This window comes from Eupeodes corollae, chromosome 3 (genome assembly GCF_945859685.1).
Source record: "Eupeodes corollae chromosome 3, idEupCoro1.1, whole genome shotgun sequence".
In the NCBI taxonomy this organism is placed as follows: Eukaryota; Metazoa; Arthropoda; class Insecta; order Diptera; family Syrphidae; genus Eupeodes; species Eupeodes corollae.
In genome coordinates this window covers 5156191-5176838 of record NC_079149.1, presented here as the reverse complement: position 1 = coordinate 5176838, position 20648 = coordinate 5156191, and the positions used below count along the sequence as shown (strand labels likewise).

Sequence of the window (20648 nt, the reverse complement as noted above, 5' to 3'; positions counted from 1 at the left end):
TTTTTTTATTATTAGAATGTGGGTTATTATTATTATTATTATTTGGCAAATATTTATTAGATATGATTTTTGATGGTGGCTAAGTTGCAGCGGTCTAAGAAAATTTGCACCCAAACATTCCACAATGTGGGAATCGTTGTTCTAGTGAATAAAACCACAACAGTGGAATTGACGCAGCAGAGGCTTTAAGGACATACACGAAATCATTCAGAATCTTTTCAACCCCGCCTATAAGTTGCTCGATCGGCCACAATATATGGCAATTCTGAAGGCACATTTGGCCAACAAAAGCAGTAGTCATAAGCTCAGTATTTTGGATTGAATTTGTTGTGAAAGAAGAAGAAAATTTTTTAAATAAAATTAATTTTTATTTGTTGTTAATTCTACGATTTTTTACACAATTAGCTTCTTCTTAGTGAATTGTTTGAACCGGTTGAAGTGAACTAAGAGGATAGCTGCAGCCAAGCGAGTTTGTAGTTCTTGTTTGTTCATGTCGTGAGCCCATTACACCAGTCCCCAGAACTTCAGTTGAAACTCTTTTTCTAGGTGAGCTAGTGTTACGTTAAAATCAATTTGAGTTGGTTAGAATTCATTTTATTTTCACAAATAATTTGAGAAGAACACAACTTTTTACTCACAAATTTTTCATCAATACAAAATTTGGCAGTCGGAGTTAAACAAATTTAAATGTCAAATGAATCCGTGCAAATGTGAATGGAAATATTTTGCCGAAAACCCGGTTTTGGTTTGGTGTGAAAAGGCTAAAAGGCTAAAAGGCTAACAATTACATAGGGATAATGAATACATTACAGATTATTTGCCAATGCAACACAACTTAAACGTCAAAAATCATTTCCCTAAACTTTTTGTTACCTCATACAAAATGCTTTGACATCTCACCTTTCTAAAACAAAAAAAAATTACTATTTTATCTCTTTTTTTAATTTATGCAGTGTAAGCGATATAACATTATGAGAAGTAAAATATTTAACTTCAAAGTGAATCCAACTGTGAGCGGCGAAATTCTAAATAAAAACGAAAGAAAATTTCACGTTACCAAACAGAGCTAATCGAACAAAACAAAAAAAACAAAGTTTGAGAATGTCTGTTGTATTGCAAATCCACTTGCTTCACTTGTTTGTTTACATCTGGAGTACTGTCAAAAATGTCGTCCGCTGAACCTACAACCTCGCACCCACAACTCAATTCAAAATGTTTAAAGGAAAATTTAGAAATTTCATTGCAAATTATTCAAAAATATCGATGGTTAATTGATACATACGTCTTGGTAAAAATAAACTTAACAAACTTAAAACAGATTCTAACTAATTTATGTTGTTTTCCTAGGACTTTTATGTCGATAATCATTGGTCCAAACTTCCAAACTCGTGGCAAAACCACTTGGAGCCTTTGGATCCCCATGATTTAGCTAATATCCTAAGTGGCAATAATGAATCCTCATCAGTTCGACCTCTATCGATTCTGTGTCTTATGTCGCTCATGAAGAAGTTATGCATTTCGAGAGATATAGCCAACTTTGCGTCTTCGGAGACATACCCGTTTATCTTGGATCACCCAAAGTTGAAGAATCTCTTTACCAAATGTGTCAAACCCAAGAAGCGCCATGAAATCGCAAAGATGGCAAAAGTCTGCAATAAAAGTTACATCGATAATTCAGTCGACTTTGTTGTTGATTTCGGGGCTGGACTTGGTCACTTGGCCAGGGTTCTTGGCTATGCTTACGGGGTACAAGTGTGTTGCCTTGAAATGCAAGATTCTCTCAATGATCAAGCAAGGTAAGATGGAGAGATATGAAAGTCCTCTAAAAAAAAACAAGTTTCTATATTTTCCCAGAATTATTGATTCCCAATTTGAGGTAATTGCTTCTAAGTTCCTTTCGTCGGAGCAGAGACAACATTTTCGTCGCCCTGTCCACGTTGCTATGACCCTCACAAGTTCTCTGTCTCCCGATGAGTTCGTCGATACAATTACTAATGCCTTGAAGATATCAAAAGGCTCGACTTTTACATTCGGCATCATCGGACTTCATCCATGTGGAGATTTGGGAGCGATTCTCATACAAATGTTCCTCAAGTGCAAACAAGCAAAGTTCCTTAACTTCGTCGGATGTTGCTATATGAAACTATCGACTGGATTAATCCCCAACCCCGGCTATCCTCTCAGTGATTTCTTGAGAAATAAAACAAACATCTCCCGCCTGACTTATGAGTCCAGGGAAATAGCTTGTCATGCAGCTGAGGTCTACTGCGATCGTTTGAGGAGTGAACTGTACGAGGACCTCAAAGTTCATTCATTCAGAGCCACAATCGAGAAGATATTTGCCAAGTATTGGCCCGAATTGAAGCACACTGGTTTGAGAAGTGTCAAACATGCCAAAGGAATGAGCTTTGACGAGTGAGTTGGTAACTTTTTTAAGGGTCACCAAACTCAAATGAATTTTTCTTAGCTATGTTAAACGAGCAACAAATGGATTGAACATCATCGTTCCCGATGAAGACATTGACTCTGAAGTCACTCAAAACGACCTCAGTCAATGGAAGCGAATTGTAATCTTCTACACTATGCGTCTACTCTTTGCTCCTCTGGTGGAGACAGTCGTTCTCTATGATCGCATCCTGTACTTGAAAGAGAAAGGTAAAACACTTGACCTCAACTCAACTTAATCCATTGTAATTTGTATGTTCTCTCACTTAGGACTCTCTGTGAGCATCGCTGCAATCTTTGACCCACGTCTCTCCCCAAGGAACCACATTACCAGTGCAACAAAACAATGACTCTTTTTGGATTCTTTTTACTTTCTCGCTTGTTCTATAGATTTCCCAGATTCAGGAATGTTTAATAAATTAATATTGTATTTACAAATGGATTTTTGATTTTTCTTCTTTTTGTTTTTCTTTCTTGGAAGTTGTGGTTTTTGTTTGTGGAATGGAATTCTTTTAAGACGAGAATTGGCGAGGCACACGATCACGATGTGTTACGTAAAGAAAGACATTTTTCTAAGCAAATTGTGGATTGTTTAGCATGTTGGTCGTGACATCTGGTTCTTCGTCGCTTGCATTCTGGTCGAGTTTTTCAAATCCACGCTTTCGATGATCTAACAGTCCGCCTAATTTGAAACCTTCCGGTTTTGAGGGAAAGTCCCAGGCATGACGACGATTTTTAACACCGAATGGAAGACATCCTGCAAGAGAGAGGGAATATTACATTTAGAGCTATGCTGGTCTGTTTTGGTAGACGTACATGTTTATAACTTAAATGAAGAATAGAATAGAAAAAAGTTCTTATCACTTTAAAAAGAGGAGATTTAAGTTTCTGTGATGCCGAAATAAAAAAAAAATTTCCAAGATGGGTAAATGATAATTTATACTGTAGAGCATGTACCTAACTTTTAATTTGAAGCTAACATTTTAAAAATCACTCCTATCGCGACCCCCTCTATTATTGCCACTTAGAAAGGCAAATAAGATGTTGTTATATCTAAATTATCAACTTTTCACGAAATATTGGATGTCCTTAAAGTTCCTTTTGCGCCCAATTTTCGATTGACTATTTTTATTGAGGGTCTAAATTCAAATATACGTTTTCACTCAATGATTTTGTTCTTAGAATAGTCTTCATACTTGAGTGAAAGTGATTTAAAATGTGCCCAGGAATTTATCCTGTCTTCGCATTTCATTTAAATCGTATGGAATAAGGACAAAACACTTTATGAAATAAGGTTAAAAGATGACAAATCTACTAAAATTTAAACAAAATACTTTCAATTCTACTAAAGTTCATTAATATCATTTAAGTTATTCCATTACGAAATTTTCGTTATGACAACATATCTAATTTTTTGTTTTAATTCTTGCTTGAAGTCTTGTTTAAACTTAACTGCCCTTGAAAAACATGGTTATCATGTTCATTTTGAAGTCAACTTATAAATTCTTATGTCCAAAATAAACCCTAACAGTCACAATTCAAAAGCTTATTCTCAATGGTTTCCATCGACATTTAGGGCCACTTCTATTCATCTCAGGTTTAAATGATGTAACGATTGAGGTACTCCTTAAGCGAATTCAATGTTGTGTACTTTGTTTTGTAAATCAAAAAGCTGATGTTTTGAAAAAAGCAAGTCATGAAGAAGTGTTCTAAAATTCCGATTAGTTTTCATTTTTTATGCAAATTAATTGCAAACAATAGAGTTTTCGCGTTGTTGAAATATAACCGAGACTAGAAATGTTTAGTCTAGGAAGGAGGTGGTTTACTTTTCAAAATAGTCAGCAGCAGATATAATAATTGCAGTTTAAAAGGCTTTATTGATAAATCGGAATTTCTGGAGTAACACTCATTTTAAATTTCGTAAAAAGAAACAAATTTCCGTACAAGATTCAAAGACAAAGTTTTAATACAAGCTTAATTTTTTTTCAAAACTTTAAAGCAAATATACAAATTTAAAAATGCATGGAAAATAATTTAGACCTGGTTGGGTAAAGACCTACTAAAACATCCTGCTTTCCACCGCAGTGAACTACTTGAACCTAGGTAGGTAGGTAGAAATGGCGATCTCAAAGCAACCTAGCCTGAGATCCAATTAGCGCTGTAGTGCGCCGTTTTGATACCAAAAACTCGTTTGACCTTTGATTGAAAAGTGATAGATTTATAGAGAAGCTTCATAGCGATTATGTTAGAGCCATTTTGTCGCATTGAGAAAAAAGATTAGGTCTCTAATCTTTGTCTCAGATAGCTCATCAAGTTCGTGAAAGAATGCTTTTCCAAAGTATTTCATTCTAGTGTTTACCAAAGCAGGACATTTGCAGAGGAAATGGATTATGGTTTCACTTTCTCTTTGGTCACTACAGCTACGGCAAAACGTGTTGTAAGAGATACCCAACTTCTCTGCATGAACTCCTATAGGCCAATGTCCGGTACAAACCGCAACAATCCTGGCTATGTCTTGCCTTGGCCTGCATAGAAGATCGTTTGTACGGGTTTTGTTATAGGTGGGCCATATCTTCCTAGATATAATGCAGTTGGGTAAATTGCTCCACCTTCGGTTTAATTCAGTTTGGTAGATAGAAAAGATTTTACCCTTCATAGCGCCAAGAGAAATGTTAAGCATTTCCGCAAGTGAGCTATGAATGGCCGATCCTTGCTAGGCTAGCTCGTCAGCCCGTTCATTGCCCACGATACCACTATGGCCAGGAACCCAGATCAGGTTGACACCGAGGTTTATATTCAGGCTTGCAAGCTCATCGCGACATTGCTGGACCAATTTAGATGAGGATGTGGCCGAGTTAATGGCTTTGACAGCTGCCTGACTGTCTGTAAAGATAGCCGCATTTCGGTTTTGGTTTTGTTTAAGTATCTTACATGCCTCCCTTATTGCAAGCAGTTCATCCTGAAAAACGCTAGCAAAGTCAGGAAACCTAAAGGATTTGGCTACATTTAGGGACTCAGAAAAGATCCCAGAACCAACTCCGCACTCCATCTTTGAGCCGTCAGTAAAGATGGTTGTGTCGAAACCTATAGACACGAAGTCATCCTCCCAATCTTTACTCGATGGGAAAATAACCTTAAAACCCTTACTAAGGCTCAAAGTAGGAGTGCAGTAGTCAGTGTCTACCGAGATAATATCTGAGGGAATCAATTTTGTTGTGTTGCTGTGACCATAAGGTTTTGACAACCAGCTGTTTGATTCCTTCAGCTTAATAGCGCTGCAGGAAACTATGTATTTAATAAAAAGGTCGATTGGTAGAAGATCCAAAATAACGTTTAAGGCACACGCAAGCTGTTCTCTGAACCTTCTTTAGCTTATTAATATTATAGGATTTGCTAAGAGCAGGCCACCACACAATCGAACTATATGTTAAGATTGGACGTACTACGGCTGTGTATGTCCATAAAAGTCCCCAGTGAAGTCCAAAGTGAAGTCCCCACTTTTTGCCGAAAGTTTTGCTGCAGACGTAGAAGGCAACACAGGCCTTCTTAACCCGTACTTCGATATTTAGTTTCCAGTTTGGTTTAGGACCGAGTATAACTCCCAAATATTTTGCACTGGAAGACAATGATAAGATTTGACCGTTGAGTCGAGGTAGCGTGAAGGGCGGTACTTTAGTTTTGGTGGTAAAGAGCACCAGTGCAGTTTTACTTTAGTTAACTCCTAGTCCACAACTCGTGGCCCAGCTGCTAACTTTCTTCAAAGCTGACTCCGTGATTTCACTAATCACAGAGGTGTACTTTCCTGACATTAATAGCACCAAATCATCCGCATAGGCTGCCACCTTCACTCCACATCTCTCTAATTTAACGAGTATTGTATCCATGACCAGAAGCCATAGAAGAGGCGTTCCCCTACTCACGTGTTTTGTTGCGATTGTATTGCCTAGAGTGGCTCGAATCTTCCTACCACTGAGCATGGAAATAATCAATTCTCGAATGAAGTCTTCTACACCGAACTTAACGAGCGATTCTTCTATGGATTCTGTAAGGACGTTGTTAAAAGCACCTTCTATGTCTAGGAAGGTGGCAAGAGTAAATTCTGTATAATGGATTGTTTGTTCGCACTACCTCATGGAGGGCAGTCTCCGTAGATTTGCCCTTAAGATAAGCATGCTGAGAGCTTTTGAGAGGTCGTCCAACTAGGATTTCTCTAATATGGTAATCAAGAAAGCGCTCCAACGTTTTAAGCACAGAAGATGTTAAGCTTATTGGTCTGAAATCGTTCGCGGATTCGTGAACTCGCCTAACCACTTTCGGGATAAAAAATACTTTGACCTGTCTCCACGACATGGGCACATGTTTGAGAAGGAGACATCCTTTAAAAATTTGTTCCAGCCATGGAGCTGCCACATCATGCAACTTTTGAAGCATAACTGATAGTATGCCATCCATGCCTGGGGATTTATATGGAGAAAAAGTATTGATGGCCCACAAAATATTTTCTCTGGTTATAACGGAATTGACTTGCTCCACATGAGCTATGTTTAGCTCTGTGGTTTCAAGCGATTGGGGGTTATCACTCTCGCAACCCGGAAAGTGCGTCTTTATCAGTAGCTTAAGAGATTTGGCTGGAGAGGCTGCCCCTACTTGAACCTATGTTAGACTTTCAAACTCTGTATACCTATACACATTTTGGAAAAAAATTTGAGTTAATAAAATTTTAGACACCACCCTACCCTGGTGCTTAATCCTGTTGACATTATCGAACCTCGTTCAACAATAAATCTTAAATGTATGTTTTAGAGAAAATTTAAATTCTATTCTTATTTAGAAGTCAAAGGAAAATTGTCATAAATATAGGGAACCAGTAAACCAATGTATGTACGTACATATGTCCTAAGCTAAACATTTAGAGTTCGCCAAAATATGCGACAAAAATTTACGAATACAAAAAATAAAATAAATTAGGTGGCGCAAAAGTTCGTTGAGAACTAGGGCTTAAAGTACTATTCACATGAGCACGACCAACAAATGAACGAATATTCGTCGATTTTGACGTTTCTTTCACATGAGAGTTTTTAATTCGTCGCGAATGAAGCCACAGACGAACATCATTCACCACCGAAACCAAAACAAGAATGATTTTTTAGGTAAGGTACGCGCGATTATTTTATTCGTTGCGAGTGTGGATAATGTGGAACGCGAATAAAGTTTGACAGTTCGTATCAACTATAATTTTTTTCGCGACGAATAAATTTGTTTTCTTAAATTTATTTATATATTATAATGAAAAGTAAAAGTATGTATCATAAATCAAATAGAAACTATATTGCTTTCGTTTTGTTAAGAATTTGTGTGGAAATATGTCTTCAAACGTATATAAACTCACATTTTGTAATTCATTCGTCGTTCGTTGGTCGCGCTCATGTGAATACTACTTAATGACTTACCACTTTCAACCTACAGTTTTTAAGCCAAAGCAGAACGTCTAACATTGGGCAGGTTCAGGCGACATAAGGGACTTGAAAGTAAGGCAAGTTTCTGGTATCTTATTGGCTAGCTGTCAGAAAATTACCTTTCAATTAAGGCAACTTTAATAGAAAGTTTACTGGATTTTAGTCAAGAAAAATCTCTCTAACTATCAAGTCAAGTCAGCTTATGTCAAAATGACATTTAACCATGATTTTTCATTCAACTGAAAGTTTAACTTTATTTCTCCATGATTTTTTTATTTTCTTACCAATTTTATTTGATGTCTTGTAATTTTGGAAAAAGAAATAAGTAATATATTTTTACAATACAAAATACAAATGTTGGTTGACATGTAGCTTGCCTGAAGAGGCTTTTGTAGACATTATTGTTTTTGGTAGTTTTTGTACGATGAACTGAAGGTAGAAGTTAGTTAGAAGGTACCTTAGATACATAGATTACTTACGATGCCCATTAAATCAATCAAATACAATCCATGAGAATTACGGAGAAGCAACATGAAATGTTTGACTTTAATTCAAACTCAGCACTCTCCTTTTAAAATGTTATGGAAATAAATTTGGGGCCAAAGTACAATGGTTCCGGCAAATTAGATACAAAAATGTCCTAATTTAAAAAAAAAATACCGACAAAGCTGAGTTTTGGTGGAGAGCTTGATTTGACTCTTATAACACTCTTTTAAAAGTCTACACATTTTGGAATGGAGCAAGAAATTTTAAGGATGGTGGAATGGGATACAGTTCACTTTTATATACAAAGCTTTTTTTTTTGGAAAAAAGTTGTTTTTGATATGAAGAAAAACGGTCGAAAATATTGAGACTTTAACAAATTCAAATTCAATCAATTACAGTTGATCAAAAACGAATCCGGACGCATATCTTTTTGCTTCTTAAATCACGAAATAAATTTGATAAAGGTTTGAAAATGGCGTGTTTGGGCATAAGACCTCAGTTTTTTTTTATTTATTCTAAATATTCAAAAAAAAAAACATTTTTGATAATAATTGGCGGTTGAAATTCAATTTATAAAGAAACTATCGCAAATAAAATATCAAAAAAGAAATTGGACACCCTGTCGTATACTCATCTTTTTTTGTTTTTAACGGAACAAAGATAGGTATCACTTTTACGGTAATAAAATGCCGTTACATAATATGTCAAATGATTATTCGATTTATTGTATGCATTATTATAAGAACGGTCAAAATAGAAGCACAACGTGGTTATACAATGAGAGAACTGCAAAAATTTCGTTCGTGCTATTACAAAAGTTCAAAACAACAAAATCCGTTGAAAATCTACAAAAATCTGGAAGACCAGGCGATGAACGTTTGATAGTAAATCAAAAATGAGTGTACCAAAGCTGACGGCGGAGGTAAAGAAATACTTGTGAAAAGATGTTAACCCTGAAACCGTGAAAATAGTGCTCCAAAAAAGTAATTTTCATGGAAGAGTAGCAACAAAAAAACCAATTATCGACAAGAAAACCAGAATCAAGAAAAAAGAGTTTATAAGGCGCTATCAAAAGAATAATTTGTCATTTTGGAATCGTGTTTTGTTCTCTGTTGAGAGTAAATTAAATTTATTTCGATATGATGGAGAAACATATGTGTGGAGAAAGCCGAATGAAGAGCTCAAGGAAAAAAACTTGAGACCCACTGTAAAACATGGAGGTGATAAACTTAGGGTATGGGGATGTATGTCGTCAGCTGGTTCAGGAAATATAGTTATATTGGATGGAATTATAGATCAATACAAATATTGTCAAATTTTGAAGGAAAATTTACAACAAAGCGCACGAAAATTATGAATCAGAGAAGAATATAACTTCTACCCAGACAACAACCCAAAACAAAATTATCGGTTATGACTCTTGTATAACTGCAAACATTTGATTGAACCTCCTCCACAATCACCAGATCTGAATCTTATTAAACAATTATGGAGCTTCTTAGACAATCAGCTTTACAACTAAAATTGTACCAAAAAGAAAGACTTGGGAAATGCCTTATGAAACGATTGCTTCTTTTTGCGAAAAACTAATTCAATCAATGCCAAAAAGAATAATTCAATAGAAAATTTAAAATGAATCATTTAATTTTGGTTATACATATATGAAGATTTAATGATAAATATAATCTTAAACTATACGAATTCATGTTTTCAAAGCATTCGTTGGTCCTTTTTGATGGCTTATTGAAAAAGAATGCTCATGTCCGATTTCTTTTTTGATTCACTGTATATAAACACTAAAAATTATCGGTCAAAACTGTCAGACAAATATTAACAGTCCATCGTTTGTATTCGTCTAAACACCCAATTTTTTGTATATTCAAATTAATTGGATGATTGTCTACTATTTGGATATTGGATGAAATTCTTTCCAAACAACATCATCCAATTTTGAATTGGCAGAAAGTTTTTGAGGGAAATAACAACAAAAGTTTACAATATTTTTAAAGAATTTAAGAAATAACGAAAATTGACAATCTAGTAATGATAGACACTTGTTGTAATAAGCTAGCTAATGTACACATACCTTAATGTAAAATAGTTAAGATTAAGAATGCAAGCATAATGTTAAGATTAAGAACGCAAACATAATGTATTCCTACACCTGAAAGAAGAAACTACTTTCTTGCTCTTGTCTGGATTAAGATCATTCTATTCTCGACCGCTGTTAAGATAAGATAACCTCATATAATAAATTTGTATTTTATAATTAAATTATTAGTGTTTTATTTCATTAACAATTAACATAATTGTTACATGGTGTCAAAAGTGGGATACATACAAAAAAAAAACACTCAATAACAACAGCAACTACCGGAGGAGTATTAAACAAACAAAAGAAAAAGTATCGCGTCGCTGTACGTGTATTTTTTTTGTTACTTGGAAATCAACTTTTAGAATCAATGACGTCATCTGACCGCGTGCCTGCTGAGCTAGATTGCTCACATTTGGGGAAACAGTGGCCAAGCTGGAAACGTACATTTCTAATGTACATGATGGCCACAGGAAAAAACGAGGAAAGCGAAACAAAAAAAATTGCAACATTCCTATGGCTTATAGGTCCAGCTGCAATGGAAATTTATACCACGTTGTTCCCAAATGATGGCACAACTGATGGAATACTGGGAAATCAAAATGCTGTGGCTCCAGGAAACGAACAAGCAGGCGAAGGCGAGAATCAAGCAGAAGAGCGACAGTCACGCACACTTGAGGAAATCATAATTGCTTTCGACCGCTACTGCATTCCAAAAAAAAATGTAACAATGGAGACATTCAAGTTCAACCAAATATTGCAGAAAGAGAAGCAGTCATTCACTGACTTCGAAACTGAAATCAGGAAACAAATTCAGTTCTGCGAATTTGGTTGTGCTTGTGGTGTCTCCTATGAAGAAAAAATGATAAAGGACAGAATCATCATCGGGGTCTATGACAAAAAGCTGCAGCTTAAGCTCCTGGATGGGAGGGATGAATCACTGCAAAACGTGATTTCAGTTTGCAAGGCGTTCGAGGCAGCAAATGCTAACAAAGTTTTGCTTGATAGAGGTGCCATCGCTCAAAAGGCATACAGTGTGGAACAACAACAAATCAGCGCTATAAATCGACGATGCTACAACTGTGGGGACGACTTCACTCCTTCACATCTTAGAAGCTGCAAAGCAAACGGGGTAACTTGTCGATGTTGTGGAAAGCAGGGGCACTATCAAAGGTTGTGCAAATCAAAAGGAAAACAAGGGGAGCAAACTGGATATCATAAGGAAAACAAAAAGCCAGACAACTACAATAAAGGAAAGCCTTCGGTTCACTCTTTGCAATACTGGGGTGACTCATCAGGTAAATTACAAAGCAATGTTTTTGATAGTTCTTATTATTTAAATGAAAAATGTCACTATAGAATAAATTCGAATATCTTTGGAAAAAAAGAGCAATGGAAAAAAACATTCTTGATAGGGAATGAACACATCACCTTTAAACTTGACACTGGATCTGATGTCAATTGTATACCGGTTTATTTAACAAAAAAACTTGACATTGAATTAAAGTATAAAAACGAACTTAATAATTTGCTAATCTCTGATTACAATGGTAATAAAATTAATGTATTTGACATAGTAAAGCTTTCGTGTTATGATTTAGAAAAAAAAAACTGAACACTCTTCTCACTTCTATGTCGTTGATGATAGTCATGAGCCATTGCTTGGCTTGGAATCGTGTAGGGAGTTTGGGTTGGTAAAACGAATTGATGTTGACGCTGTCATGTCTTCATCACTGGCATGCACTGAATTCATAAAAACTAATGGGGATGCTTTTGGTAGTGTTGGTAAGTTTCCGGGAACCAATTCAATTAAATTGAAAGAAAATTCTAGGCCATCGTTGCACTATAAGAAAAGAATACCACTTAGTCTACTAGATAAACTTAAAGCAGAAATTGAAAATATGTTGCGGGAAGGTATAATTTCTGTAGTAAATTATCCAACTGAATGGGTAAATAATCTTCAAATAGTAGAGAAACCAAATGGGAAGCTTCGGATATGCCTTGATCCAAAACCACTTAATAAATGTATTCAGCGCGAACATTTTCTAATTCCTACAATCGATGACTTCACGTCCAGGCTGGCAGGAAAACGTGTGTTTTCTGTATTGGATCTTTCTAATGGGTTTTGGCATATGCAATTGGATGAAGTTAGTGCTGATCTTACAACATTTATGACCCCATTTGGGAGATATAAGTTCAATCGTGCACCATTCGGACTTAATAATGTTCCTGAAATGTTCCAATGCAAAATGGTTCAAATATTTGGGGACATCCCAGGAACTATGATTTATTTTGATGATATAGGCATAGCTGCTGAAAATGAAAGTGAGCATGACAAAATAATGGGAATGGTACTAGAACGTGCGAGGGCTAATGGAATTAAGTTTAATCGAGACAAAATTCAGTACAGGGCAAACCAAATTAAGTTTATGGGACATATTTTGTCATATGGGAAAATTCAACCGGAAATCAAGCATCTCGATGCAATTTTAAATATGGAAAAACCTAAATGTAAGCAAGACATTATGCGATTATTGGGTCTTTTTAAATACTTAGCAAAATTTATTCCTAATCTATCAAAGCTTACTGCCAAGTTACGTGAACTTACTTATAACAACGTTGAGTTTAAGCTTACAGCTGAACATGAGGAAGAAATAAATAAGCTATTGGGGATTATAACTTCTGATCCCGTCTTAGCAATTTATGATGCAAATAATCCTGTCGTGATACAAACAGATGCGTCCAAGGATGGATTGGGTTGTGTCTTGATGCAACTAGGGCATCCTGTCGCATTTGCATCTCGCACATTGAGTACCAGTGAACAGAAATGGTCACAAATAGAGAAGGAGCTTTTAGCTATACTATTTGCTTGTACAAAGTTCCATTTTTTTGTTTATGGACGTGAATTTACAGTTCAAAGTGACCATAAACCACTAGAAACATTAGTCCGTAGAGACATTGATGGTGTATCACCACGATTGCAACGTATGTTTATGGCACTCTTGAAATACCCTAAAATGGAAGTAGTTTACAAACCTGGCAAAGAAATGCTGGTAGCAGACTGTTTATCGCGTGCACAACTAAGTTGCTGTGGGGAAATCGAAAACTTAATGGGAATAATTCACACTGTAACTAAGTCTGCATGCCTATCGATGGCAAACTATGACCTTTACAGTTCTGTTTTAAAACGTGATGAAGAATATTCGAAAATAGTCGGATTTATTCAAAATGGTTGGCCAAATTTCCATCATCTAAGTAAGTTAGGGCAAGAACTTCATAAATATAAGTCAGAACTACATTTTGAAAATGGATTACTGTTTCGTAACCATCGTTTAGTAATTCCAACGGAATTACAGAACAAAATTGCGAAGTGGATACACGCTCCACATTTGGGGATAGAAAAAACACTTGCTCGAGCAAGAGCGCACTATTTCTGGCCAAACATGAGTGTTCACTTAAAGCAAATTGTAGAATCTTGTCAAATTTGTGAAAAATTTACGCGAAACATTCAAAAGGAAAAACTATTACAAGATGATCAACCTGAATATCCACTTCAAATCATTGCTATGGATTTATTTGAGTATGCGGGAAAAGACTTTCTGGCCATTATTGACGCATATTCATGCTTTGTAATAGTAGAAAATCTTAGTAACAAAACTTCAAGTCATATAATCGAGAAACTAAAGATTAATTTCAATAAAATAGGATACCCAACTATTATTCGTTGTGATAATAGTCCTTTTGCCTCCGGGGACTTTGAAAAATTTGCAGACAGTCACAACATAATCATGAGATTTTCAAGTCCACGGTATGCGCAAAGCAATGGGTTAGCAGAAAAGGGTGTAGCAATAGCAAAGAATATTCTTAAAAGGTGCTATGAAGCACAAGAAACAAAACATTTTCAGTATAGGTTGCTTGAGTACAATACCACGCCTGTGGCAAGCGTTGGACTTGCCCCAGTTCAATTAATTTTTGGCAGAATGGTTAAAACAAGAATGCCGATCTCTAGTTCCTTACTTCACAGAAATCACATAGATGAGAAGTTTGTTCAGACCAAATTTAAAGAAAAAAGGCAAAAGCAGAAATATTATTATGACAGAAGTGCAAAATCACTTCCAGTGCTTGAGTTGGGTGATCGTGTGATTTTTAAAAAAAATTCAAAAGAATGGTATTATGGAACAATAATTGATCATGTAAATAATCGCTCATATATTATAAAAGATAGCTTTGATAATTATTTTAGGCGTAATAGACGCTTCATTGCTAAAACTAAAAACAATAATTTTAATGTTAGCGATATGATGTATGAAGAAAACATCAAACAAAATGTAACAAATCCAGATATTTTTAAAGAAATTCAAATTGTTCCTGAAGATAGAAATAATAAAAGAAATTCTCAATCTCTAAATAAGACTAAACAAATTGAATATAATGTGGATGATTCACAACTACCAGTTTCATTTAATAATACAAGTACATCATCAGATAATGAGTATGAAACAGCTGATAGTAGTGAATCAGAATCAAACGAAAAATGTGGTTTTGAGACACCTGAAATTGCTGTAAATAAAGATAGTATACCAGTAATGGGTAATGAACAATACAGAACTAGTAGTGGAAGAACTGTACGTCCACCGCAAAGATACGGCTGGGACTGAAACCTTATATAGGTACATACATATATGTATATATAATTTAAAAAAAAAAAAAAAAATTATTAAAGAAAAAAGCGTGTAATAAGCTAGCTAATGTACACATACCTTAATGTAAAATAGTTAAGATTAAGAATGCAAGCATAATGTTAAGATTAAGAACGCAAACATAATGTATTCCTACACCTGAAAGAAGAAACTACTTTCTTGCTCTTGTCTGGATTAAGATCATTCTATTCTCGACCGCTGTTAAGATAAGATAACCTCATATAATAAATTTGTATTTTATAATTAAATTATTAGTGTTTTATTTCATTAACAATTAACATAATTGTTACACTTGTCACCTCATTGGATGCTTTTGGAAGACTTTTCAGAGTTCGACTAGTATAAGAAGATCTTCAAGTCGTAGCTTTACTTCGAAAAAAAAACAAGGCTAAATTTTGGTAGAGAGTTTCATTTTAACGTTCATAACGCTATTTAAAAATTCCTTATTTTGGACCGCAGCAGCAACAAAAATGTAGGGTTGATGAAATGGGATACACTTTTTAAAAAAAACTTTCGAAACTATTGGGGTGTGGTGAAAAAATACAAAAACAAGAGCCTGATTATGGGATGCCAGCGAATCATTTTGCTAGCGTGTTGGCCATTTTTTAACTATTGTTTTTGCTTTAGCCTTCTTCGTTTTGAATTCAACCAATTAACGAATTCGATTTTGAAATGTTTATTGGCGATCTGAAATCCGACACCTTTTTTTACGGATTCAAAGGCAAAAGTGTTTATTATTTTTCACTGTTCGATTTTGTGGATTCTTTCTTGATTGTAATTATATAAAACTTCAGTTCGCTTAGTTATAATTTTTTTACAATTAATCAACAATAAAATTTTAAAATTCATTCATTCTACTGGGCACCCGTAATCTTGAGGATTTCTTGAATTCCTCATACACCATAAGTGATTCTATTTTTTTAATTTTATATTGTTTATTGAATGAATCACCGCAAATTTCACAAATTAAATTAAAACAAAAATTGTTGAAAAATGTCAAACTAAGTGTCAAATCAGTGGAATATAGGATAGGAAGAAAAAGTCAAACCAAAAATGGGCAGGTTCATGCGACATGAATGACTTGAAAGTAAGGCAAGTTTCTAGTATCTGATTGGCCAGCTGCCAAAAAAATTACCTTCCAATTATGTCAAGTTTAATGGAAACTTGGCTAGAAAGTTAGTAAAAAAAATCTTCTAACTATCAAGTCAAGTCAACTTATGTCAGAATGACAATCGATTAATTTTTTTAATTAACTGAAACTTGAACTTTATTCCTCTATGATTTATTTATTTTTCGCACAATTTCATTTAATATTTTGTGTGAAAGGGTGAACTGAAGATAGAAGTTAGGGATGTAAAGTTCTGAGTTTGAAGCTTACGGCACTTGAAAAACTAACTAGTTGACTTGGTCAAAATGTACTTGCAAGGAAATCAGTTGACTGCAAATGAAGTCCCTTATGTTTTCTGAATCTGCCCAGTGTAAAATCACTGGTTCGTTTCGTTTGAAAACGATCCACCGCGAACATCATAATAAGGCCCCAGACTAAAAAATTACTTTTATTTATAATGCTCTTAACCATTTTAAATGCACTTAATAACCTTTAAAATATGGCTATATCATAAGCATCGGACGCCACACTTTTTAGGGTAGAATGAATTCACCGAGAAATGAATGTCCGATTTTCCTTCACGTAAATAGCAAAACATACGATTTTAAAGCAAATGAAATAAATGAACAGAAATAAAGAAAAAACACAAAATTTTAAAAATACAAAATGTATTTCATTAAAAAATACAATAAATTGTAAAAAAAAGCAGCAAGTTTTAAAATGAGTACAAAAATAGTAAAATAAAAGAAGTTATATACATTTGTAAAGAATTTCACAAAAAATCAGAATTACATTTATTTAAAAACACAATAGCCCAGAGATTAACACATTCAACTCAAAAACCAAATGTTGGTGCATGAAAAGTCACATTAAAAAAGTGATTAAATAAAATAAAATCAAAACCAAAAATTTAAAAAGCACGCAACACAAAATTTTATTGATAAATTGAGAGCAGCTGCAGCAAAAGTAAAATAGATAAAAAGATTAAAATAAATCAACAGTCATTGTGATTGGAGGAGACCAGACGTTTATAGACTAAATCACAGGGAGTACCCGTTGGGAGATCAGAATTACCTCGTTTGCGTCTACGAGAAATCAACAGAGCCATGCCGAAGGTAAGGAAAGCGAAGAAGAGCATCAGAGCAACCACTAGCAATGCCGTCGATCCGGGTGAAACTTTTGTAGCTATCACGGTTAATTGCGGCTCGTCAGCGGTACTCCTTTGGATGCTTGTTGCTGTTGGCTTCGCAGCTGACATTGGCAAGGATGGAGCCACCTTCTTGTGCAGGAATTTATGCACTCGAGTTGGGTCCAACTCGGCTACATAGATTTCTGTTCCGTCGGTGGTGACTGCCACGTCATGGGGATTCGAGAATTGAAGGTCATTCGGGCCGAATTTGCCGATAACCTGTTTGGTCTTGAAGTTCATGATATAACCACGAACTTCGTTGTATTGCTCTGGAAGACCTATTCCCCCAACCGGACCGTTTACCACCACAAACTGCCCACCATCGGCCGGAGTGTAATCCATGCTGAAAAGTCTATCTCCGACTATTTGACTATGGAACTGAGAATGGAAGGTTCCGTTGAACGAAGAGAAGCACTGAATTCGTCCGTTTTCTCGGTCGGCCGTACACACAAGCTCCTGCTCGGGGACCAAAGTCAATGCATGTGGAATGGCAAAGAAGTTCCTCGGAGGCAATTTGTTGTAAACTTGTTCCCCTAAAAATAAAGAATGAAATAATTTCTCTTTTTGAATGAATCTGTTTTTGAAGTAGATACCAGAGAATGAATGCTGTCCCCAGACAAGGATCTTCTCTCCATTCGCAGAGTACTTGATGATGCGAGCATTGCAGTAGCCATCGGCGACGAAGAAGTCACCATTCGGGAGAACAGCCACGGATGTTGGCTTGCAGAAATTCGTATCGTTTTTTCCAGGTGTGAAGGCCGTTCCCAAAGTGAGCAGCGGCTTGCCCGACAAACCTCTCGGACCGAACTTCATTACCTGATGCAAGGCCACGTCCGTCACCCAGACATTGTCCTCGTGGTCAATGGTCAGACCGTGTGGCATATAGAATCTAAAATCAATCAGAAAATAATTGATAGTTTGTCTCAAAAGGTTAGACGCTGTCAAAACTTTCTCGACGATAAGATTTACTTACATGTTCTTACCCCAACCATAGACGAGTTTTCCGGATTTTCTATCGAGAGCGAGAATGGTGTTCTGGTCGATTGGTCCACGATATTGCTCCTGAAACACATTTGTGTTTAGGTTGAATGTGTTTTGGGACCAAATTCGGTCAACGCGATGAAATATCACCACATGTCCATCTTTGTCGAAGGAAACTGCAGTCACAGCTCCTAGTTTAATGCTTGAATCAGGCCACTCCGACTGATAGACATAAGCTGAAAGGGAAATTGTACAATTAGAGAGGTATTGGAGATTTCCTAGATTCCCCAACTCACTTGAATTCAATTTGGCAATTTCAGCTTTAATGTCGATCTGATCCACCTTAAGCTTTGGCTTCCATTCCATCCCCGATGGATTACCACTTTGCATAATTTGCTCGAAACGTTCTTTTGTGCTGAGAGCGTCATCTTCTGACACTGGCAGATACCTTGGAAGGCTCTGAAAATAAAAACGAAGCAATATGGATAAAAACCTTCCTCTATCCTCAAATATAGACACACAACAAAAAAACAAGTTGCCGAACAGCCTACGCATTCAACAGCTTGTTCCTGGTTATTTTAAGGGTTGGTTCACTTTTATTTTGCTTATTTTTTGCAACCCACTCAAGTTTAGCTTCTTCACCTGTTACTGGGGCTTTTCTCTATGACAAAGAAAATCAATGAAGCCAAAGGTTCATGGTTTTCTGTCCCGAGAGTCGACATATGGTAGTTCTTTTTCCTTACCTGATCGGAGGCAGATTCTATCAAACAATTGACCAGAAATAGCTGCAGAACAATAAATAATTGTGGCCAATTCATTTTGTTTTTCTTGGATGCCTCTTAGATTTTGCTTTTACTTTGTTGTCTGTCGTTTAGGCGTTCGCGTTCCCGTTCTCGTTCGTCAATAAAAACATGTATGGACGAGAAAACAAGAAATAAAGAAAAATACAGGAAATAGGCGAAACGAATTTAGTTAGTGTTGTGCATTCAGTTTTCTTTTTCTTCTCGCAAAACAATTTTTGTATCACTTTTATGCTTTAAAGTATAAATTTTATGTAAATAACTTAAAATTAGTTAATTAAAAATTTTGTAAAATGGAATTTTATATCTTTTCTACGAAAACAAAAGATAACAAATCAAATGGCCATCGCGGCATTTTCCATTTCACAAATCACACACAACTCGAAATGAAAACTTTTATTTCACACAAAAGAGTGATGCCAAAATTCTGTTTGTTTAAACAAATGTAGAAGATTAATTAGAAAGGATTTTTAAGGGGCCAGTTATACCTGACATTGTAATCGATCCCGAAAAATGTTTCAATGGATTGTTTATGTGTTTCATTTTTATTGGGAATAAAAGTTATGAAATGAAAAAAGGGAAATAGTGAGTAAAATTTGTTGGTTGTTAAAATTCCAAAAATTAAAGGAATCATTGCACTTTTAATTGTACACGATTCCAATTACTTTTTTTTAGAAAACAAACATTTCAGACAAGTCTAAAAATGAGTGTGATTTATTTTACAGTCTTTAGGGTTCTTTTTTCCAGTGTAGACGCTGGAAATTTTGATGAGTTTTTTTTTGGAATTTAAGTACTTGTTGAATTTTGTGTGAAGAACTGTTAAAGTATATTTTGTTTTCATATAAAAAGTATGTTTGATAATTTTTTCACGTACAAAAAGCGATAGATAAGCGCCTTATGTGCTAGAGGTCTTGATTCTGTAACACAAACTAGATGATGTCTTGCAAAATGTAGCGGAAAAAGTCTTTTGTAGTCTTGATTTTTATATCAAACCCTAAATTTTCATCCAATCAAAAGTATTCAACATTATCGTGGAGTAAATTCATATATTCAAGAGGACTCAGTTTAAATTTCAAGTCTATTGGATTTTTACTCTTTGAGTTAGCAAAATATAAAAATCTAATTTTGCGAATTACGCTTATAAATGTATTTTTTACTAAATCAGATATTTTTTGCTCAAATGCTTGTAACCGTGATTTTAAGGGACAAAGCTCAATAATCGTGGTTTCATATTTATTGAACAATTTTAAGTCACCAATTTTTGTACATCGACTTCTGTTTTATTGAGTTTAAAGTGTATACACTGATTTTTCTTGAAATAAGAAAACCTGTGACATCAATTGACTATTTCTCAAGACCCCTACGTAAGTCTCTGGTGACAACAAATTAAA

General features: G+C 35.3%; 2 protein-coding genes across 4 annotated transcripts; one reads left to right on the top strand and one right to left on the bottom strand.

Annotated features, from left to right (window-relative positions):
• The first annotated feature begins 995 nt into the window (after window positions 1–995).
• On the top strand, window positions 996–2887 carry LOC129949408 (methyltransferase-like protein 25B). The gene is made up of 5 exons (XM_056060848.1): window positions 996–1288; window positions 1348–1796; window positions 1855–2415; window positions 2468–2655; window positions 2716–2887. Exons 1-5 carry the CDS (start codon window positions 1166–1168, stop codon window positions 2793–2795), a joined length of 1401 nt encoding a protein of 466 aa, XP_055916823.1. The 5' UTR covers window positions 996–1165; the 3' UTR covers window positions 2796–2887.
• On the bottom strand, window positions 2797–19644 carry LOC129949407 (peptidyl-alpha-hydroxyglycine alpha-amidating lyase 1). Of its 3 annotated transcripts, XM_056060846.1 has the most exons (6): window positions 19201–19644; window positions 18754–18916; window positions 18450–18693; window positions 18070–18365; window positions 17362–18009; window positions 2797–3202 (listed from the first exon to the last, which is right to left on the bottom strand). In XM_056060846.1, the coding sequence occupies exons 1-6, from the start codon at window positions 19273–19275 to the stop codon at window positions 3018–3020; spliced, it is 1611 nt and encodes a 536-aa protein (XP_055916821.1). In that variant the 5' UTR covers window positions 19276–19644; the 3' UTR covers window positions 2797–3017. The 3 variants fall into 3 exon arrangements, with proteins under 3 accessions (XP_055916821.1, XP_055916820.1, XP_055916822.1); XM_056060845.1 differs by having other exon boundaries at window positions 17362–18365; XM_056060847.1 differs by lacking the exon at window positions 2797–3202 and having other exon boundaries at window positions 16939–18009; window positions 19201–19643.
• Between the last annotated feature and the right edge of the window lie 1004 nt (window positions 19645–20648).